At 43.9% G+C, this 23,799-nt stretch overlaps 1 protein-coding gene across 2 annotated transcripts in view; it reads left to right on the top strand.

Moving 5' to 3' along the window:
• The first annotated feature begins 9,891 nt into the window (after positions 1-9,891).
• SLC22A18 (solute carrier family 22 member 18) overlaps positions 9,892-23,799 on the top strand; it is a 64,602-nt gene continuing 50,694 nt past the window's right edge. For both annotated transcript variants that reach the window (XM_027701980.1, XM_027701974.1), the window contains exons 1-4: positions 9,892-10,397; positions 12,488-12,585; positions 14,555-14,700; positions 16,184-16,316. In XM_027701980.1, coding sequence (XP_027557781.1) covers positions 10,224-10,397; positions 12,488-12,585; positions 14,555-14,700; positions 16,184-16,316 — 551 coding nt within the window. In that variant the 5' untranslated portion in view covers positions 9,892-10,223. The remainder of the gene's footprint in view (positions 10,398-12,487; positions 12,586-14,554; positions 14,701-16,183; positions 16,317-23,799) is intronic.

Here is a 23,799-nt window from a genome sequence, read left to right as displayed (position 1 = left end):
ATAGATGGAAAGAGAAACTAAATGCCACATAACCTAGCACAGCAGAGAAGGTGGAAGATCACAGGTAACACTGACTTGAAGGCTTTCTAATGGTTTACAGTGCATTCACTGATATAGCTTTTTCTTAATGAACTAGTTCTCAAGTTTTGGACGGAGGCTGGAAGGACCTGTTACCTTGGGCTGTGATCAGAAATGTTGCTGATTACATGTGATTGTAATGGCCTTTGGTAGATGGTGGAGACCAGGAGAAAGTGATATTTTTTCCTATGCTATGACCAGGTTGAAAAATCATCACATTATTCTGTAGCCTTAAAATTTACCCCTACCAGTTGCTCTGAAACTTCTTGCAGGAGCTATTGCTAAAACAAGTTTGCAGGGCAAGGAGCTCCCAGGTGCCTGACCCTCAGTTTCACGTAGGATGAATTTTGGACTGAGAACAGAAGGATCAGGCACAAAGAGATTAATTTGTACCTGACTATCAATTACACTTTAATTCCATAAAGGTGCAATTAAAGACACACTCTAATGCTGTGTGAGATAACAGATATCTCACTGGCCCCCAGTGAGCACGCAGTCACACATGAAGACATATCAAAATGACGAATTCTAGTGTGAGCCATGAGACACATTCTCAAACATAGTCAAGACTGAATTAGTCCGAAACTCATGTTTTCCTAACAGAAAAAGCAGAAGAGGAGCTGGATGAAAGACCTGAAGATTAAATCCTGGTAGCATGGAAATCAGAGACAAAATTCCTGGTGAATTGGGGCCAGGGTTTCAGTCCTAAGCCAAGTAATCCAGGTCTTGCACTTCTCAAAGTAAAAATGAGTCAGCTGGTCATCACTGACATTCAAAGAGAAAATATAAAGCAGGTGAAATCATTTAAGCTGAGAGTGGCCAAGTGGTTGTGAGTTTACTCTGGAAGGAAAGAAATACATCTGGAGGTGGTATGTTTATGGAGACTTATTGCTTTCTAGATCAAATGCACTTGCTTTGCAGATGGGAGAATGGCTTTTTTTTTTTTTTTTTAACCACCAGGCTGCAAATTTAATCTTGAGTCTTTTCAGCCACCAGAACCATTAAGCAAGATTTTCCTCTGACCTGTCCTGGCATTCCCAGAGAGGTCCTGGGCCTCGCTGCAGTCCTGCGGCTTCTGAGGGCACCTCCAATGGGATTCGTGGTGGTTGTTGCTTCACCTGCACACAGGTGACTGAATTTGGTAAATTATTTGATTGATGAGTCTCAGGAGGAATATAATCCACCACTCCCCTGGCTGTGCTGGGCAATAAATACAAGGAATAAATCCTTATTGTTGTTTTTTTTTTTTATTTGAAGGTAGTGAGGAGAGAGTCTGGGCAGAGCTGCTAAGTAGATTGGTGTCAGTTTTAACAGGGGCCTCCAGGACTCAGCCAATGTAGAAAGCTGGGGAATTTCTTCCTAGCACCCTCCCTGGGGCAGCTTTGCAGAGCTAATCTAAAAATTTGTAGGACTTGCTTGATTTCTGGGTTGTGGGCGTGTAATCATCTTGAAGACAAGCTTTAAAAATTATTTTGAAATATTTCTTAAAAATAAATAGCTCTTACGGATTTTCTCTTGGGAAAACCTCTGTGTGCCACTTATGTCCTAATGCCAGGATGGGATTGTAACAGTGTGCAAAGTTTGCTCTGATTCTTTACAAAGAGAGACAAATTTAATTCATAGCTCCTCTTGTTGTTTCAAAATAATTCTCAAGAATTATTGTGAACAATGAACTTTCAAGACATAAAGATGAACTTTAAAGACATAACTGAACAGGTTTGGGGTTTTCTTGTGTGTGTCAGACATACCTGCAACATGTTGGAAATGCATCCTCATCCTTTGCTCTGAAGAAAGGCCATGTCTATGGATGTTGAACTGGAAAGAAGAGAAGCAAATAGTACTGTGCAGGTTCTGGCCTCTTAACAGCAAAGTTTCAGGTATATTTCAAGAGGGACTTACTTGTATGATAGAGTAGGGTTCTAAGCTTTTCCACTTCTATCTATGTGTTCATGCTAGAGTTGTATTCATTCTCCAACATTGGTTTTACTGAATTATTTTGAAAATTTTCCCCAAACCACTGTGAAGGTTCCTCATATCCCACTCAAGAACCATTAGTGAGTCACCCCTACAACCTCAGTGCTAAGGAGTCCATGAGGAATTTACACCTCCAGCAAAGGAGGTTCAATTTCTTTTTATCTCAGGTGAATCCAACCAAAGGTTGGATTGGAAGGCCAGGAGGAAACAGTGAAGGGTCTCCAAAGCCTTCTGATGGTTTGAACAAAAAAACAGCAGTCGTAAGGCTGTCATTGCTCTTGTATTTCTGACTAAAATCCAGACTGTAATAATCTAAAAGTAGACCTTGCTACAGCCTTTACTGCTAGTGCAGGGGATGGAGGCCTAGCTGTTAGAGCAGATACCTCCAAGGGCTGGTGTCTTCTAGATCTTTAAAAGCTTTGTTTTTCCTTGGTGATTTGATTGACAGGCAGGAGTGCATGCTCTGCTCCAACTTGCAACAGTCTGAACTGCAGGGTTAGCTCTGACTTTACACAGCCAATTCAAGCCTTTGCCTGAAATGAGGTGTTTGCTTAGAGGGAGAAAAATAACGACCTTGGAAGAGGCTTTGTAAGGCATTTAGAGCCAAAATCGATCAAGGGTTGTCTAGCCATGTTTGCACATTCCTCCACTTTTGAGCTGCTGATAAATCCAGCCCTGCATGACTCTGGATACCGTTGTCCCACCTCTTCCACTCACAGGCGGCAAATACCTGCAACACAGGTTCATCCCCAACCCATACAGTGGATGGAGCCAGATGGGCATGGGGTCAGCTGTTCCCTTTTCTCCACATGCCATGTTGGTTCCTTGCAGGTCCCAAGTCCACGTGGTGAAACTAGCCAGCTGAATGGAGCAAGTCTGGGAGGGGACATGTCTCCTCTGGCCCCGAGCCGGTAAGGATTTTTCTGAGCCTGTAGCACAGACCCTTCTCTGTGTGGGGAAGCCGTATTTGGGATGTGCAAGGTTTTACAGACACATGCTTTGCCTTTTTCTAATTGCTCTATACAGGAACATGCATTAGCAGAAATGCTGGATACATATCCCTGTTTTGTTTGTGCTGTGTATAGCTTTGTTGGAAGGTTGAATGACAGAGAGATTCTTGTTACATTGTGTTGCTGGTGGTCTTCTGAATGCTCGAGATTTATAAATCAGGCAATTGTTTGATTCTGACACAGGAAAATGTTTTGGTAAAGGCAGAAGGCTTCAGACTAGTTGAAAATGTCTGGGACTCCCATTGTGTGCAGAATGTAATGTGTGCAGAGGAAATCTGCAGCATTCCTACAGCAAACCACAACAAGAAGCTCCATACAGCCCCAATCAGTTACAATTCTCATATAAATTATAATGGCCTAAATGTTATTTAAACGATAAACAGCTTTTGCATTCCAGACATTGCTGCAATTCCAGAAGGTGGCTGTATAATACCAGCTGAATGAAATATTGCATATTGCAGGCTAAGTATGAGGTTCTATTTCTGTGTGTATCCAGATTTGTCACTTCTAGCATATTCTTTGGCTGTAAACCTTGGTTCTCCAATGCACTGTGTGTATCTTGGAGCCGAGGGCTTCATCCATTATCCAGCAGTGAGTTGTCTAAAGGTCGGTCATGCCAGCACGCCAGGAAGCTTAAGACACAACCACAGAGGCAGCAGAGGCATCCATTGCTTCTGGGCTGTCACCATCATTTATTAGTGTGTGGAGTTTTGCCTGGACCCTGCTCAGCAGCTGATGGTATAACCAGTCCTTTAATCACAGTTTCCTATAGAGATGGATAGGTCACACTTGCTTAAAACAAGTGTGGCTTGAGCACTAGGAAGAAGAATGTCAAGTCTGGGGGAGACCACCCCTTGCCCAGGAGACAGGTCACACAGCAGACCTGGACTTTCACTAAGGAAGGAGTCATTTTTTGCTTGCTGATTCTTCGGTGTTGTAGCATAGCAGACTAGAGGCTGGTGGCATTTGCTGTCTTCTGATGTCTTCGCTTGAAGGAGGTCGGTGGCTGCTCTCTGGGCAGCCCAGCAGCCCTTCTCCACTGCATGGCACCAGCTCATTGAAACCTGAAGGGTTTCTGTTTGCTCAGGAGAGATTCTGGGTAGAGGTGGGCCACAGCAATGGCAGCAGCTGGGGGATAATTTCAGAGGTGAGTACTCTGGCTGAGCTGAAATAATCCTAAGCAAGGCACCACTCAGTGTGAGCATGCATGTGAGGCTCCTGCCCTGGTGAGGTCCTGCTGGAGCCGGTAAGACTGGATGGGTACAAAGAACTGAGATTTTTCTTCCTATTTGGTCATGTTATTCTTGGTGTAACTCTCATGAATTCGGGCCACGGGATTTTTCCAAAACTCTTTTACAATTGACACAGTCTCTGCCCCATTTGCATGTTTTGTTGTCAAATTCCAGCATTCAGAAATGTTCTCTTTTATTTTAATCTTTCCAGAATATTAGAAAGAAGAAATTGCCCTGTGGTTAAGCAACAGAACTGGTGTCCAAAGGATGATTGAATCTGACTCCAGCTTCTTCCACAGACTTCCTCTGTGTTTTCAGGGAAGCCATTAAACGCCTCTGTCTGTTAGGGTCCCATCTGCAAGACAAGGAGGATTTAATACTTTTCATTCATCTGAGTCTCAACCTCTTTTTGTGTTTACAGAGCACCAAATGGGGCTGTGATATTAGTTGGAGCTTTGGGGTTTCACCATTAAAAATTTAATAATAACCAGCCATATTTCATAGAATCATGGAGTGGTTTGGGTTGGAAGGGACCTTTCAGATAAAATGTGATTTGCAGTTTAATACGCTAAGTAACAAAGACTTTACCAAGAGAATGAACAATAGCCTTTTCCATTTCACAAAATAATTTGCCAAACAGCATAAGCACACCAGCATTTTTATAAAAACAAATTATAAATAATTGCTTTTTTGCAATTTAATATACACATAGAAGAAGCCAAAAGGGTTTAGCAGCCATAACGAATCTGATTTCATTGTCAATTTGGACTGTCTCTGCAGTTTTTATGAAAATCCCTGAAGACTGTGCTATTTTGTAAACTAAACATGGCTTTTTTTTTTTTTTTTTTTTTTTTTTTTTTTTGCTGGCCATGCGGAGTCTTTTTCCATTCATTAGTGGGCTGCTTTTTCATGAACACAATTAGACAAAGGAATAAATCAGTCAACAAACATGGGATATAATTTTGGCAATACTGGGCCATTTATGCTCTTATTTGCTTAACTGTATAAATCTTTCACCAGAATACAAATGAGGCCTGTTCCCTTAGTCTTAGGGTTGGGGGAAGAGAAGGATCAGGCCAGATCCTGCAGTTTGATGGCTCCCAATGACCAGGGCTGGTGTTGAGTAGTTTCCCTCATTATAGCAATTCAGCATTCCCACTATTGAGGAATCACTTCAAGATATTTCTTCCATTTCCTTTCTCATATTACAGAGTTTAAGAAACATCCCTAGGACAATAGCTCCCTGAGGACTGTGTCTCCGTAAAGGGTTTTTATGTCCCTCCTTGTCTGAATATCTGCATGCCTCACTGTTTTTCATGTGGTGGCCTCGTGATGTTCTTTTGAAGAGAGGAAGGGTTATCTTTGCTGCTTCTTGTGCAGAGAGAAGTAGTATGCTCATAACTATTCATCTCATGTCCCTCCTGGCACCCCCAGCACACAGCCCATGGAAATGCAGTTTCTCTTTGCAAGGAGTTTTGCTGAATGCAAGAGGCAGCAATTCCCTCCCTGGCATTCCCAGCCAGCTCTCGTGCTTGCCATGGGTATGGATGTATACCCACAAGGGCAAGGGTTTGTGACTGATCTACATTGAAGCAGGATTTGGGTCATCCCACTGATTTTTGCTTAGCTGAAGAGACCTGTTAGCTCACATTCATAGAGGATTTGAGGCCTGAGAGGTGCCCTTCATTGCTCGGCAGTACATCTGCACTTCCATCCCTCTTCAAGGCTCTTTTGAGGCTCTAAGGCTTGTTTTGACCCTCTGTAGACAGCAGAATCCTACCCAGGGTACCTCATGTTCCTCCAGATCATGTTAAGCTTCCTCTGTCTTAAAATACAAGTTTGGAAAAGGATTCAAGATTTATTTCCCCACAGTTTATCCTTTTTGAACCAACATTTTCAACTTCTGGTATTGATGTGGGTGGATTTCCCCCTCCCCATGCATGTGCTGGCCTTGCTTCCCATTTCCAGTAATTTAAGAAAAGATTTCTGCCCAAGTAACATAAACAATAAACCTTTATGAAAATTTTTAAAGATGTTCTCAGGTTTCCCACTCTTTTTTTTTTTTCAGAGATCACCAGATAAATAGGCCTCAGAAAAGATACGCCAGGGAAGGCAACTATAAATGCTCAAAAAATGTTGAGAATAAGTATCAAGGCTTAATGCATAGCTAATGGCCTAATCTGCAATTTTATCACAAGACATTTGTCTCCTTGCTTGCTTTCACCTTAGTCTCCCTGAAATATCTGTCCATTTAAAGTTTATTTATCCTACCCAAGTAAATTAATTTCCTCCTCATAACCTGTTCCTCCCCAGTTTTAAAATTATTTTTCTTTTTCAAAGATGGCTTGTCAGTAACCAAGTGCTGCCTGTGGTGTAGTCTATAATTGAGCCAGAAGGAGTCTTTAGATAAAAATGCAGTGCCAGCTTATGCCATCTGTCATTAATGGTGCATTATCACTGCAGGTATAAATGAACTGGTCCCGTGCTGGATGGCTGCAAACGTGATGTTCAGCAGAATGTAGCTGGGAACAGAGTTAATCTCCATCATACTGTCTGCTCCTGCAGACATTTTCAGTCAGACTTCTCACGCAGGGGAGGAGGAGGATCTGCCTTGCGTCGATCACACTGGCTGTATTTCCATCAGTGCTCCTGCTGCCACATTTAGCCTTTAGATTGACTGATTCATGGGGCAAGGTTTCAAAAATCGGGTGCTGAAAGTCAGGAAAGTCCAAGTTCCTGTGCAGAAGACCTTGTGAGAGGATACTAAGATGATTTGAGGTTGCCAACATCTTGGCCAAGTTTGGAGAATACAGCTGCATCCCTGAATCCTTGGGGCCAGGGCAGCATCTGCATGACTTGGCTCATGGCTTGTAAAGGTGGCTTAACACTCCCACCCTCTTGCCTTTGTCCTGCCTGTGCCAAAATGCAGGGATGGGGATGTAAATGATCCTGCCCAAATAGACTACTGCAAGAAGAGGATCATTGAGCTGGACCCAGGGCACTTTCTTACTTGCAGCCTGATCTGGGATGTTAAGGAGCGGGCTTGGGCACTGAGCCACTAAGCGGCATCCAGAGATGTACAGGAACCAAGCCTGATGATCATAGCTTATTCTCCATGGACACCTCCACACCAGGCACCAAGTTTAGTTTTCTATTTTTTAGAACAATGTCTTTTGCCTCAAAGACTGGAAATGAAACTCTGGGGTTTTTTAGTCCACTTCCCTTGTCAATGCCAGTAAAAAGAAGCTAAATCCAAGTGAGAGCATGTGGCTGGTTAACTGTCTGCACTGCATGCCCTGGCAGGACGAGGCTCATATCTGGTGAAGAGTGGCTGCATCTGCAAGTCATTGCTTCCCTTGGTTGCCTTGCTGGGATCTGTTTTCAGTTGCTGCTGAGACAAATTCACCAGTCAAAATATTGATGCTTTTCAAGTCCAAGTCAGCAAGGTTTCCTGTATGCAGTGTTTTACATTGCATTTGCATGACTTTCCTTTTTGATTGTCTCAAAACCTCCATAAACAGAGTTCTGTCATTAATTTTACTCTTCTATTCAATGCTGCTAATTTGTACATTGTGCCTATCCAGTGCAAATGAGGGAGTGATGATGTTGGTACTGTGCTGAAGGACATTCAAAGTGCAGGCAAACCCATTGTTTCACTGAGATGAACCAAATGTCAAGCACTGATCCTTTGCTAAACCGGGATACATGCTGGGTAATCTTCCTTCTTCACTAACAACTACACATCCTTGGGTCCAGGATCTGAGTTGGATCTGAGTGCTAGTATTGCTGTAGGTAAGTCGTTCTTTAAAGGTGCTTTTTTACTCATGCTCTGTCTGAGTTTGTGTAAGGTTGTTTCTGTGCAGTCTCCAGTGATATGGTATCCACACCCGGTGAAAGACTTAACCTTTGGTCTTCCCCCTCCTTCCTCAGGAAGTAGAGCCTGGCAACCTTCAGCAAATCACAGGGCTTGGTGATGATATGTTGAATAAAAGGGTGTGCTCAGAGATCTTACAGTTCACTCTCCCTAGACTTGGTTGGAAAACTAAAGCCCTGTCAACCATTCCAGATCCAAGCCAGCAAACACTTGTGCATGTCTCTGTATTGATGTGTCTGTGTCAGCCTTCATGGTGAGTCAAGCCTCTGTTTCTGAAAGGAGGTGTTTCTGTGTTAGAGGGACTGGCTGACACAGTCAGCAATGGAGCCTCAGGCTGGAAGGTCTGCATGAAATGTCAGAGCTGGATCAACCAAAACGTCAAGGTTTTCAACAAGATGAAAGTGGCAACAGTTTGCCCCAAGCCTGGGGCAGAATATCGACTTGCATCAAAGCTGGCTGGGGCCCAAGTGGACGTGTAGCACCCACAGTGTGAGGACCATGGATGACAGCAATGCTGTGTGAGCCAAGGGTGCACTTTCCTCAGGGATAAGGCAAACCATGCAGTGGGGCTTTTGAGGAGGAGCATAACGAGGATGTTCAGAGAAGATGTCCTTCCCCTTTGCTTGGTGCTGGTGAGGCTGACCCAGTTTTGGGACTCCCAGTTCAAGAGATGTGTAGACAGACTGGATTGGACCCAAGGGAGAGCTACCAAGAAGTTCAGGGTTCTAGAGTACCTAATATTGAAGGAGGTGGAAGGAAGTTGGCTTGTTCAGCCTGGCAAAGAGGAGGCTGGGATGATCTAACAGTCATCTTTGACTAGTCGAAGGGCAGGTCCAGAGATAATGCATCTGGACTCCTGCTGGTACTGGCAGTAGATACCATGAGGGACAACAGGCACAAGCCACAGCTTGGGAAATTCAGATTGGACATTAGGAAAAATGTCTTTCCCAGATACCCAGGGAGTGGGCAATTCTCTTTTCTTTGAGTTTGTCAAAGATTGCCTAGAAAAAGCCACAGCTGAACTGATGTGTTGAAGCCACAGGGTGGATGAGATCTCCAGTTCCCTTCCTTCCATAAGTCCTGTAATTCTACAAAGAGCGCTGGGATCTCTGCTTTCTTTTTCTCTTTAAAATAAAGATAATGCTCAACCAGACTTCCAGGATTCAACAAGTAAGAAAACAAACAAATAAACCCTCAAGCAAACAAGCAAGCAGACAAACAAATAAAACCCCAAGTAAACAAGCAAGCAAACAACAAAACCTCCAAAGAACAAAGGGGTCTTATTTATTTGATTCTCCAGTTTGCAGTCACCCTCATGGTTTCTGTAGATTTAATGCTTTATTTTTTTATGTTTTTGGCATTGGCTGGTAATCTGTAGTCTGAGTGGAGTCACATGTGAATATTTGCTAGCTCAGATTTTCTATAAATTTGCAGCACCTGATAGAGGAGGGGAAATGGCTCAGCTAGAGGTGTTGATGAGAGTGGCTTTAACTGCATGCAAGACCTATATGTGTTCCAGGGTCTGTATAAACTGACTGCAAGAAGCACAAGGACTTGGAAATAGCTGTTCTGCTGCAAGCTTCACTTGCAGCCTCCAAAACCAATATCAAAATGCCTTTCATGAAGAATTAAAAGTCATCTCTTCTGAGCCACCAGAGGCAGTAAAAATGAAGGAAGTGAAACAGTTAAAGAGTTGAAGAGGTTGTCACGTGGTCTTGTTTAGGGCAACGTTCATTTTCACTTTTGCTGAGACACTCAAGCTGGTCTTCATTGTGATGGCACTTGAAGCAGTGAGCCCACCTGGGACAAGGCTAAAGAACCAAATCTGTGGTTTGGTGTGTGGTTACCTTTGATCCTGCCTGGCAAGTAAGTGAAGGGAAGAGAAAAAAAAATGAAACAATAAATCCGTGGCATGCTGACTCAGGACCTTTCACACTGTAAGCTTTGAACTCTACACTCAGCTTCTGCACCTTATCTAGGCTTCACGTTCTCTCCTAGAAAGTGCCTTCGTGTCATTTTTCAGCCTGTCCTGCAACAAGTCGTTCCACGAGCACGATGAATGCAAAAGCCATCTCTGAAGGTGAGGAAGAAGCCTCAGGAATGAGGAATGAGACCCTGGGGGAGAGTGGCCACTCGGGAGAGGTTAAGAGGGGACAAGTGATCCTTGTTGCCTACCTGATTGCAGCTCTAGACCTGACCTTTCTCTTCATGCAGTTTGGAATCATGCCTGTGAGTATGTGTTCTCTTGGTTCACAGCACACATTTCCTTCAATGCCAGGCTATGTAGTTTTCCAGCAAAGTCAAAAGAGAATTTCTAGCAGGAAAGGGGAAAGGTGTTCCTGATACTGAAGGGAATACTTGGTATTCCTACCTAGCAAGCAAGCTGTGACTGTGTTCAGGGTGTGCCTGGGCAATAAAAGCTTGTTTATTAATTGTATTGCAGTAGCACCTAGAGCCTCGTTTGATGGCTCAGGGTAAAGCTGATGTAGTTTGTATCTGCTTGCTTGCAGTGTGAGAGTGACCCAAACAGCAGGTAGCAGAAATCAGAGGTTTCAGATCAGAGGTGGGTTTTTCTGATTGCGTAATAAACCAACTCTGAGTGGAACTCATTGCTTCTCACTTACTGGACCCTTCTATCTGTTTTTATAGAATCAGAGAGTACTTTAGGTTGAAAATGACCCTTAAGATCATTGAGTCCAATCATAAACCTAACACTGCCAAGTCCATCACCAAACCATGTCCCTGAAGTGCCACATCTACTTATCTAATACCCTCAGGGATGGTGGTTCCACCAATTCCCTGGGCAGTCTCATGCTTGACAACCAGGACAGAAACTTTTCCCAGTACCCCATCTAAGCCTTCCCTGGCACAACTTGAGGCCATTTGCTCTTGTCCTATTTTTTGTTATTTGTGAGACCTGACAGCTAGACTGACCCTAGCTGACTACAACCTTCTTTCAGGTAGCTGTAGAGAGTGATAAGGTCTCCCCTGAGCCTCCTTTTCTTCAGGCTAAACAACCTCAGCTCCTTCAGCTGCTCTTTGTAAGACTTTTGCTCCAGACTCTTCACCAGCTTTGTTGCCCATCTCTGGACCTGCTCCAGCACCTCAATGTCTTTCTTGTCATGAGGGGCCCAAAATGGGACACAGAATTTGATGTGTGGCCTCAGCAGTGTTGAGTACAGCAGGATGATCACTGCCCTGGTCCTGATGGTCATGGTATTTCTAATATAGGCCAGGATGTCATTGGCCTTCTTGGCCACCTGGGCACACTGCTGGCTCATATTCAGCCAGCTGTCAACCAGCACCCCCAGGTCTGTTTCTGCTGTTCTACTGTTTCAGCTTTCCTGCTCTTGTGAGCTCCTGGATCTATGATATGCCTGTCCACCCCTGTCTCTGGAGAGCCCGTGCCTTCTCAGAGATCTCTCTGTTAGTTTTGTGCCTCCAGAGGCAAACTGCTCCCTTCTTCTGGAGCTAAATCAGTCCATGGTGCCCTGAGTCAGTAGACCCGAGAGGCAGTTTATGTATGGGAGATTGGTGTAGTCAATCACTGATCAGTTGTAGGGGATCTGGGGACCTGGGTGAAGACCATGTATTTGGGAAGTGGCCAGAACTGGGGCATCTCCACACCTTCTGAGAGCTGAACTTGGCTCAGAGTTTTAAACAAATCTTAGCAGATGGCACAAACCAAAAATGTGAATAAGAAATAGTTGTCCCTTGAATATACAGTGTTTAAATAAAAATAAAACAAAAACCAACAAAAATCCACACCTGAAGTATTGTGGCTTTTCAAGGTATGCCTCTGTTATTCTTTGCAAGTTCAGGTTGTGGGTGCATCATCTAGATTACAAATAAAGGCAATATTTTTCCCCTGTTGTACTTCCATTGATTCCAGCTTGCTTGGTTAAACAACAGCTCCAAGACCTCACTGCAGTCATCTCCTGGAGGGTGCTTGGACTGCTGCAGGTGCAGGATCTGGAGGCAGGAAGGCAATTAAAATTTCCCTCATCCTCCTCAGCAGTTGCTGATTATGTTCTGTTCTTTTGGACCACAAAGGTAAATGGTGATACAGATTTGTCACCTAGTGCAAAATTGTAGGTTTTGATCACCTCCCCCGATCTTCAGAATGTGGGACAAAGACCTTTGGTCTTTATTAAGCAGCCTGTGTCTGCCTCAATGAAGATTTCATCTGTAGGTAGGTATGGGGAACTGAAGAAAGTGCTTTTTTTGGAGGTATGGTACTCACACACACATTAAGCTCTTTATTCATAAATATAGTATGCTTCTTTTCCCCTGACCTGTTGGGATTTTTTCTTTTTCAGTACTTGGCAAAGAGCCTAGGTTTGGATTCAGTGGGGTTTGGCTACCTCCAGACAATCTTTGGTGTCCTCCAGCTCGTGGGAGGTTACATTTTCGGAAGGTAAGTGAGAATGATTCTCATGACCCCTTGCATAGCTGAAGAGGTCAGACATTTTTATATTTTCATAAAAATAATTTCGTTCTGGTTTGTGGTCCTATTGAAACGTTTGAAGATTTCATAACAAGCAAGGGAGAAATAAATGCTATAATTAGAAATGGTGCAACATAGAAGCAGGCTTTATATTAACTTAGGTACATTTTAATGATGCACATTTAAGTGTAACAATATACTGGAAACAGCTTAAACTATCAGAGTCCTCAGAGTCCAGGTCCTAACAGCTTAACCCTGCAAATGTTTTATAGCCATGTGTAACCTTAGAAGTGTCTTGTGACTGGGAAACCAAAAAAAGAGTAGTTAAGTAGAGCTGTCAGTGAAAATAATTGAGGGTCATGTCATTTCTGCAACTGAATCTCACTGTGTCTGCATTCATGTTGAATACAAAGTTAGACTTGCATGGATCTTTTAAAAACATCTATAAACTCATCTGTCAAAATAAGAGTGGAAAAGACTCAGGGTTTCTGCCTCTTCACCGCATGGGATACACTTTTCTCATCCTAACAAAACGCAAATAGCCCCAAAATTACAGTGGTGGGAGAATGCATTCCCAAAGACCAGGAAAAAAATGAAAGAGGCGTGTAATCCAGAGATAAAAAAAGCTAAAATGAGACTGAGAAAATCTAACTTTTCTTCTTGGTCCTGCTACTGATTAACAAAGTAATAAATAGATAGGGAGCTGGTGTGTGCCTCAGTTTTCCTGCATGGGATTTACTTTCTGGTTCATGTAGTTGTGAGCACTACAGGATCCTCTAATACATGGTGTGTGGCACTTTGAGGATCTGATCTCTAAAAGCCCTTGGACACATTTTAAAATAAATAACAATAACATTTGATCCTACAGTACTACAGTACTGCTGTTGGAAGAAAATACGTTCCTGAGAATGGAGATGGTGCAAAGGGCCCATTTTTAAATGCTTTTTCTGTTACTATACATATCTGGAATAATATTTCTTTCTGGATCTGGTGCCATATGAAATCTGGGTTTCCTCTGTGCATGTCATTCACTAATATCCAGAAGAGCTGCTGAAAGGAAATAAAATGGCAAAGCAGAATCTGTCTGGGACTGAAGATGTCTATTGCCAGACTGAAGCTAAAATTTGCAATGTAGGTTTGAGATAAAATGGATTTTCCTAGATATGAAGCTGTTTTTACCCCAGTATAAAGGTAGATTAAAAAAAAAAAGGAAGAAGGGGAATAAGAGAGAGAAAAATGTTGTTTAGGTCAGTTTTCTGTGTTCTTCCTTCTTGGTGCTCCTAGCCAGCCACAAGAAGATAAAGCATTGAATTTACTCTTAAATAACAAAACAAAAAAACCCACACCAACCCTGGATGATATAGAAAATGGTGGTCTTTAGGTTACAAACAGCAAATGTAAACTTTCCTGGCTTTCCTGTAAACAATTAAGTTTTGACCTGTAGCTCTTCCTCAACAGAAAGCCTTTTAATTAATTATGCTTAGCATTGCTTGTAGACTAGTCTTGGCATTTTTTGGGAGGTTGTTCCTCTTGGTGTAAGCACAACTAGTTGCTATGCAAGGTAATGTTCCTCTGCTAACTGTAAATATGCAACTTCAATAAAATGAAGGAGAAATTGCAGCAAAAAAACACTATATAAGGCCTATTTTATGGTCATCATAGTCCCCAGTTGCTCAGAACCCTTTCTGTGGTACTCTCAGACTTTTCCCAGCTTAGTTGGAGCTGAATTACTGCAAAGAGTTGGAGTCGGGTCAAAAACCTGATCTGGCTGGATTTTTTTGTTTGTTTGTATTTTGAGGGTTTTGTTTGTTTGTATTTGGGGGGGTTGTTTGTTTGTGTGTTTTGTGTTTTCCCTCAAATAGAAGCCAAACTGATTTACTATTGTGAAGTTTTTTTGTTTTTTTTTAAACTCTAAATAGAAAACTGATTTCTGTACCAGGTTTGCAGACCAATTTGGTGCCCGAGCAGCCTTAATTCTCTCCAGTGCATCTGGAAGTGTCTTCTTCCTGCTTATGTCCCTCTCCACCAGCATCCCCCTCCTCTTCCTCTCCAGGCTGCCAGGAGTGTTCATGCATGGGATACCAGGTAAGGTCAGTGAGGGCTAAGTGGCTTTCCAAATTGCTTTTATTGCCTGCTTCCCCTCTTGCTTATTGAACTCAACAGGTTCAACAGCATGAAGGAGGGCAGGAGGAACATTTAATGGTCCTCAGGGATGAAATGGTGAGAACATGAGGCAGCAGGTGTATTAGTTATGGCAAGCAGCACTTAGTAGCCCGTAGTTCCATCCTCTTGTATAATCTTGAGCAAATTGTTTGGGGTTGACCACCCAGACATGGGAGAAAGTCACTTGCTGATGGCAGTGCTATCCCAGACTTCTCAGCTGCCTTCTTGGAGCCAGGATTTTTTCATAGAATTATAGAATCAACTGGGTTGGAAGGGACCTCTGAGATCATCAAATCCAACCCTTGGTCCACTACCACCATGGTTACTAGACCATGGCACTATGTGCCACATCCACTCTTATCTTAAAAACCTCCAGGGATGGAGAATCCACCACTTCCCTGGGCAGCCCATTCCAATGCCTGATTACCCTCTCTGTAAAGAATTTCTTTCTAATATCCAACCTAAACCTCCCCTGACAGAGCTTAAGACCACGCCCTCTTGTCTTACTGATAGTTGCCTGGGAGACCAACTCCCACCTGGCTACAACCTCCTTTCAGAGAGTTGTAGAGAGCGATGAGGTCTTCTCTGAGCCTCCTCTTCTTCAGGCTAAACAACCCCAGCTCCCTCAGCCTCAACCTGTGCTCGAGTCCCTTTGCCAGTAGAGCTAGCTAGTCCCTTCACTAGTAGAGCTTTCACTTTCTCCTGGAAAAATGAGCATGTTGGTAAAAAATAACATTATTACAGAAACACCCTCCTATACCCACCAAGAAGTTCTGCTTCAGTTCACATTTCCTACATTTTTCTAGTAAAAAACAAACTTCAGGTACTAGAAGTTCATGTAACTCGTGCAAGAGGACTGAAGTTGAAATGGGCTTAAGCTGCTTCTTGCCACTTGTGAAGTGGTTTGTTTGAGTGGTTTGAATGTTTTTGTTTCCCATGACTGATGGGCTGGACCCATTCAACTCAGCACTGTGCATGAACATTTGCCCTGGGGTTGAAAGGACCATTTTGTGGCAGGCACTGTTTTTGTGGCCTGAAGGTCTGTATGATTACAAATCATGGAATCATTTGGGTTGGAAAAGGACTTTAAGATCATTGATGGAGTGTCCCAATGTATCTGACAATCTCTGCTGATCGGGCTGTTGTGTTCAAAACTGATGGAATGTGGGGATCCCAGAGGGGAGGGCCAATGCTTATTTGGAGGCTCTCTTCCATCCAGAGTCCAAAACTTGTGAGCTGGGGAAACTGCCTCTGGACAGAAACCAGCCTACCAAAGTTTTAATTGGAAAAAAATAAAAAAGGCTCTCAATGGCTCAGCAATAAAACCATGGGAACTGCTCGAGCACCTGCTCAGACCCTATGACAAGCTTCTTTCAAGAGACTGGAATTTTTTTCTCCCCTGCAGGTGCTCAGAAGGTTATTACAGATGTGACTACTCCTTCCCAACGTGCTGATGCCTTGGGGAAGCTGGGTCTTTGCTTTGGAATAGGCATCATCGCTGGCTCTGCCCTGGGAGGTGTTCTCTCCACCAAATTTGGGTGAGTGGCCCACTTTTTTGGTATTGATTTTGTTGCAACCACTGAGAGGGAGCTGCTAAGGCATATTTAGCTTGCCCCCAGCTTTTGTGATATCTTACTCCTGGTGGCAGTAGAGGATCATATCAGAACTCTAAATTTTGCTTTCCATACCGCTACAAAGAATACTCCCACTGTTTTCAAGGAGATCTTGTTGAAAATATCACTTTCTGTCTATTCTGTGTACTTAAATTGATTTAAAAACAAGCTGAATTGAGAAGTGGATTCTGTCTTTCTCCTGATTGTCTTCCCTTTGGAGCTGAGTGTGCTGAAAAGCAGCACACATGGCATAGTCTGCTTTTAAGAAATGATGTTGTGCAACTGAGAAATGGAAATTAGGAGCAGTGTGAAACTCGTGGAGAAATTAGTGTTCTTGGGGGATGCTCAGCGTAGAGCAAGACCTTAGGAAAGGGAAAGGCAAGCTTGGGACAGTGGGGGAAAATCCTGAGCAGCTCTAGCCCTGTCACAGCAAGATGAAGCACACGCCTGCCACCTCTCTGTTTGCTTTCCATAGGCTGGCACATCACAGCAGGCTGCCACCCTCTCTTGTATTCTGCCATGGGAATGAAATGTGTGGTTTTACTGAATTTAGCACTCTCTATTCATTCATAGTAAAGGAAGCTCAAAAGGTGTAGTGTGTTGAAGAACTCTGCAGGCAGGGAAGTGCATGTGGCTGTAAACTTCCTGGAAGATTCCCCAGCATTTCTCTGGTGGGGGGGGAAATCTCTTGTGAACTTTCAAGGATTTGTTTTTCTCTACTTGTTTTTATTATAGACACTTGCTTTTTCAGATTCAGGTTGGCATGGAAATAACTCTACCCCACAAAATGGAGGGTAAAAATCACTCTCATCCTCATCCTATTACCATAAGCACTGCAGACTGTGTATGGTGATACATCTCCTGGATGTTTTGCATAGGGCACACTGGGTTATGATGTGTTGCTCTCTGGACCCCATTGTGCATCCACACGTGTTCAGATGCTGCACTGATGCTATTTTGTGTCTCGAATCTTTGCATAGGTTAATTGACTAAAACACTTTAACCTTGCTGCCTTAGGGAGCAGCCCTGAAAACTCTTTGCTGCTGTACCTTGGCAGTGTTCGGCCACATTAATCGTTGCAGAATCTCAGGGATTTTCTTCCTCTTGCTTGAAAACCTGAAAAGATTTTCCTTAATTCCGTTGGGGTTGGTGCCTGTTCTGTGTTGGCCAAGTGACACAAGGCTGGCTAGGAGGATTTGTTTTGTAGTTGCTACATGGTTGCATAAAATGAAAATTGGAGACATGAATAATATTAACTAATCAGCATTTAAAAGTTTTTATAGATGTTGCTGGTTGAGTGCTGGTTTTAGTAGGTATTATTTTCAATCAAATACAGTGATTGTATCCCTTCTGTGTGTTAACTGTGTGAAAGTAAAGGTTACGTCAGTGCTCAGCTTTGATTGTATGCATTATTTAAACATCAACATTGAAGCACTGTTATCTAGAAAAAATTTATGGGGTTTCACTTTCCCGTGTGTGCATCAGTCACTGGTTTATAGAAAAACTGGCAGTAGGAGAAAATCTCCTGTTTCATTTCATTAGACAGAGACATTTGCTTGAATGCAGTCTGGCTTTTGGGGCTTGGTGTGTCAGACAACAGGAGGCTTCCAGACTCCCCACTTACTTTGAAACCTTCTGGACCTTAAACTTTGTACCTGCGGCATAACTCTGAGAAAAGTGAACGTTGCCCGTAATTATGGGAAAGTCAGGCACCTGCACCTGGAAAACGATTTGGTATTTGGCTTTCCCATGGAGTGGTTGTTTTCCTCGCATCCGGAGGAGGGCAGCTTCGGCTCGGTGATCCTGCCCGGCAGCAGGAACAGCCTGTCGCAGTGGATGTGGGGCTGCTCTTCGGTCCCCTGGCAGGACTGGGGAAAGCAGCCTGTCTAGCGGCAGTATTTGGTTTTCTCCATGAGGATCTGTGCAGCCCTGTGGAAGGATGACAGGAATTTCTGTTAACAAGAAACAAACTCTACCGTGCTGGCAGGGCCCTCCTGAGCACCCCGGTATGGAGAGGGTGGATATGATTTAATAAACAGCAGCTTCAGGCTCAGAAAGCCGCTCTGGGTGTTTGGTAACAACCTGTGCTGAAGCCAAATCCCACTTTGCTTTGACAATGTGCTTAGCTCCTCTGCCAGATTTCAGTGCAAAGATTAGAGGAGTAATCTACTGGGCTTTAGTGTTTTGGCTGATATTGGTGATGAGCAGGAATTCAATTGTGCAGGCAGCTGAAGGCAGCTCTGTGCCATGAAACTGCCCCCAGAGCCTCTCCAGCACCTCTAGCTGTGTCTGAGGCACAGACCTGAAGGGAAGAGAGTGGATATTGCATTATGGACATATCCGAGGCTCTTTGGCCTTGTTGCTGTATCCCACAGACTGCCTGTTAATCATCCCTGCCTGTTTCCCACATTTGTATGGGAAGGCTCCAGCTGTACTTGGAGCTGCGTAATCACTTCCATTTTTTTCACAGAAGAATGACTCAATCACCTTCCAATTAAAATCTAAGTGTTTCTGCTATGTCATGGAAGAGCAAAGCTGGAGATTTCTGTCCATTCTCTGTTCTTTGCTCTCCCTCACCACAAAGCTGGCCAGCCTTCCCTGTCTGTTGTGGACAGCATTATTCATATGTTAGCAGTGCTTTGTATACAAGAGAGAGAGTAGAAATCAGTCTCAGTTCCTCAGCTGATGTAATTTTGGTATTATTCTTCTGTATTGTATTTACTGTTGATGTATTTGACCTAAAGAGCTGGTCTGTTACTGTTTTCTGTGTTGGAATAATATTTGTCAACCCTTATTCATTAAGGGAGCCCTGGGGGAGTTGAATGTACTGTTCTGATTTGCATAGGATTTTTTGAATGTTAGATCCTGACCTCTGCTCTTAAGCCGTAACCACCAGCTCCAGCCTTTCCTCTTCTAAGTGCTACACTTTCCCCTGAAGTTTTCCAAAACTTTGAATGAAACTGTAGTAAAAGAATTATGGCTTTTAGTCAGATATGGACATGTTTCATTGGTGAAATGTGGTTTTGCCTTTTCCACTGCTTGAGAACTGGCTTTGCCTTATTGAATTTAATTGCTGGAGTTCTTCCTCTTAATACACCTAGAGATTAGCTCAGTTGGTCGTAGCATGGTGCTAATAACACCAAGGTCACGGGTTTGATCCCTATGTGGGCCATCCACTTAAGAGCTGGACTCAGCTGGACTCTGTGAATATATAGCCCTGTACACTCACCTCTGTACAAACTGTGTGAAGAACAGGATTTCTATGGGCAGGGTGATGGCCAGGCAAATTTACACCACCTGAGGCTGAGGTATGAGACAATTTATTAACACAAGCAGTTGTAATCTTAAACACTTGGAAAAGTGTTTTCATCTTTGTATGCTTTTTAAAATTTGTGTTTTCTGGTAATTGATATAAAATACCTAGCTTGAAAATAACTCTACTTCAGCTGAGGTCTACAGGTTCTTGGGGGGTGAAAACTGCATAACAGCTCATCCACAAAAGGTGACTAAGAAAGAAGCTCTGTTTGCACTCTGCAAATGTTTCCCCTCTGTGTATACTTACTGCAAAGCTGTTATGGGACCACCTGTTGCAAGTGAGTATACCCCTGGAGAGAAGTGATTTGGTATTTATAGTAGACTTCTGTGGCAGCGCTGTAGGTGAAAGGTAAAAGGCAGCTGAATTCATTTTCAAAAGTGAAAAGATGATCCTAGGTAGCTAATTACACAGATTTCATCCTTTCTTCTGGGACTATGATTAATTGCATTTGGCTTCTTTTTTCTTTCCTTCTAACAAGGATGTAGAGAAGCTCTGCTGCATGACCCAAGATTTGTTTGCTTTCTATGGACACGGAGAGGTTTCTTCATTTTAGTGACTCAGCTGTAGGCTTAAATCTTTTTGGAGCAATTATTCTTTTGAACTTGGTATTTTCTTGGCTAAACCTCTTTAGTTTCTTATTTAATATTATTACAGCAGGCTTTGGGGATAGTTTGTTGTTTTGTTTTGTTTTTTTCCTGGCTGTGCTATTATCCTTCTTCCTCAAGGGGAAAAGAAGGAGCTTGTTTGCCTGGAGTAGGGAATTGCATTTCTTTTCAATAACCTATTTGAACAATGTCCTCTGGCAGGGAATTTCTCATGGCTTCATAGCAGAGTGGAAAAACTGTGGGTGTTGAAAGGGCTAAAGGTTGGGAGCTGGGAAGGCGGGTGGGCACATGGCAAAGGGTGAGAGGGTTGTGCTCCATTTCAGGACAAAGCAGGGCATTCTGCTTCTGGGAGCTGCTCCTGCTCCCTTCCAGCAGAAACTATGGTATTTTGCTGCCTGGGATGATGCTGGTCAGCCAAGCGTCAAGAATTGGTGATGCTTGGTACAGGCATTTCTTTGTCCTCTGTATCAAGGGACTTTGGAGAAAGGGACATGGAGACTGCTTACCAGCAAGCAACTCATCCATGGTCTGCAACATGGTCTGTCACTGTTGGTTGAGCTCTGTGGTACCTTGGGAGAGATGGGGACAGAATAGCAAAATGGGCTGTTTGTCAAGGAGCTGATGGTTTGGGGAAGGTGCAGAGACCCTCAGCTATGGCTTTCTGTGAAAAATAAAACAGGATCTAGAGATTCTTCTCATTTACTCTGCATGACAACTATCTTAGTTCTGGAAGCCATGGTCCCAAAGGTTTTCTGTAAAGTCTAAGAGAGAGGATCATGCATATCATCCTTCAACAACTTGTTGGTTCAGAGGTCAGGTCTAGGGCACTTCTCTATTCCCAGCACCAGAGTTTTCTAGTTCTGATGACATTTAACCTGTTCTTGAACCTGAGAAATGCCTCTGTGCTTTGGGTGGAGTTCACCTAATCTTAGGCATTTACAGCGGAAACAGCTACACCTAAATTTGTTTTTCAGACTCTGTTTGATGGAGAGGTACAGGTGCTTCTACAGCATCACTTACCTTCTCGTGAAGCAGCTCAAGTTTAGTCTGCTTCCTAAACTTTTTGCTTGCTTAACACCCAAGTCCCAGAACTGGCTCTGGCCATCAGCACATTGTACCTGTGGTCAATGGTCCTGGAGTTTGATGCTGGATTATGAACAGAATTCACCAGGATGCAGGTCCTGGGCAGTTTTCCATCTGTGCTGCTTTCATGCAACAGACAGGTCTGCACTAAGCTCATCCCTAGCCCTGCCTTCCTGCAAACCTCTAACCTGCCTTTCACTTCTAGGCCACCAATTTTTAAGTTTGGGTCCCCTGGCTTTCTCCCATTTACCTATTGGAAGACGACCCTTGCACTGCAAACCCTTCGTTCCCCCTTTGCTGACCTTCAGCGAACCTGGCTCTTCTCTGGTCTCTCTACGACCCCCAGTCTGAACTGCAGTGGGGAAGGTGTGGTGATGGGGCCAAGAGCCCTTTCTTGGTACTTCACCCGTAGGTGGGGCCCTTTCCCAAGGGAGGAAGAGTGGGGTTCAGGGCAGGAACCAGCAGCTTGAGGGAGAGCCCATGCCTTGTGGCTGCCCTCAAGGTTATGGGGTATGGCTGAGGAGAGCTAGGCTTGGGTTGAGCTAACCGGGGGCTTGTTGGCAGCCCCTTCCTCAGCCTTATCAGGTGCTCTCCATTTTCTTTCAAAACCCTTATTTCTACTTAACCTTCTGCAGGAATGTGGTGGGAGGGCTGTGAGTGTGGCTGTGCCAGCTCTCAAGAGATGGCCACCTGCCCCTCTCCCCACAGCACCCTCCTTCCTTCTGGGCATCTCTGCCTTTTGGGGTTAGCTGCTTCATTTTCCCAAGGAAACCAACGTGAAAAGGCATTTAAAAAAAAAATTGAGAAAATATCAGACCTTCCTCCTGTGGCTGGTTTGTTCTGCTTAGACAGAGCTGAGTTTTGGGGACTGCTGGGAATTGACTCGCACCAGAGCCAGGGGAAGAGGGACTCCTGGCATGATGTGCCTGGTGTCTCTCCATGGGCTGACAGCAGTTTCCCAAGCAAACAGGCAGTTAGAAAATAAAAGGGGGGGAAAAGATATCTCCAGGGGAAGCTAAGGAAATTTCCCTGCTGTCTTTTGCAGCTTTCATCATGCCTGTGTGCTGGGGCAGGCTGCCCTGCCTTGCCGCCCCATGCCTGGAGTCAGAAAGTGAGGGGGCGGCGGGTGAGCAAAACCCTGGTTTGTGTGCGTGGTCACCAGATCGCAATCAAAAGCGTGTGTGTTTGTGAAGACAACTCTGCTAAACAATTATGGATGCTTGAACACTGCTCCCCTCTCCTGATGCCTTGAAAGTGCTAGGTTTCTGTGCAGTATGATGCCCTGCCTGGTTGGTTGTTAGCTGTGTTCCTGCAAGGCTGCGTTGAGGTGGTGGCTGCTTTTTCTTCTTAAGCCTGGTTTGACAGCCCCAAGGAATGAGTGTAAAAAATGGGGGGGGAGAGGGGGAACCCACAACAAAACCAAAATTGGAATTTTATAAAATGGCATAAGGTATTTTGGGTCTGACCTCACTAGCAGAGATCATGGTGGAGGGCTGAACATGACCCTCATAATGCAGGTTGTACAATCAGGCAGTATCTGCTCATGACTCACTAGATCTTCATCTGCTCTTCCCATTCCTGGAATATTTCATGACTGGGCAGCAAATACAGCAGTATCACTGGGGATTGAAATCCAGAGATATACTGTTTCCTTTGTTAACAGAAAATAGAAAGTACAGAATAGACTGTGGTTAAGTCCCTGAATTGGGATTTGGGACTTGGCTCTGCTGTGATTTTCCTGCTATGTGAGTAAGTCATCCCATCCCTCTGCACTGCTGTTCCTCGTGCATAAGATAGGGCAGTGAGATGATTTTTCCTTCCCTCATCCAATACATCTACAATATTGCTATTTAGATTATACTGCCTTTAGGATGCAGACTCTCTGTCACGAGGTGTGCTCACGCAAATATCTACTACCTTAAGGGAATACATCCTGTTTTTCCTGGATGTATTCTCTTTTTCATCCCCGGGTGTCCTGGAGGACAGGCAGTCATTGTAAGCCCAATTACCATCTTTTTTTTTTTTTTTTTTAGTTGAGCCAGTGCCAGCTTTTTGTTGTTTTAGCAAAGCAGAGAAAAATCCTCAGTCAACCACAGAATGTGGTGGTTGTGGGAGAATCCCAGAGGCAGGGGACTGAAGTGCAGAGCTGAGCCCAGCAAGGGCTAGCAGAGGGACCTTGAGGGCAACGTGAGGTGGCACTACCTTCCTCCCTTCATGTCTGTACATATTCATATGGGCAGCTCTCTCCTTTACATCTCCTAATCCTTTTGATTCAAAGGGTCATGCTTATGTTTAATTCTGATCTGCTTCAGTGAACAAACCCAGCCTTGTGGTGAGGCTGGGGCAGGAAGGATGTGGTGCTTGTGTGGGAAGGACTATCAGACAAGGGAGGGAGGGAAGGTCA

The sequence above is a fragment of the Neopelma chrysocephalum genome, unplaced genomic scaffold (assembly GCF_003984885.1).
Source record: "Neopelma chrysocephalum unplaced genomic scaffold, ASM398488v2 Primary Assembly neopelma1_24, whole genome shotgun sequence".
NCBI lineage: Eukaryota > Metazoa > Chordata > Aves > Passeriformes > Pipridae > Neopelma > Neopelma chrysocephalum.
The sequence above is the reverse complement of the archived record's forward strand: the minus strand, read 5'-3'. Positions and strand labels throughout refer to the sequence as shown.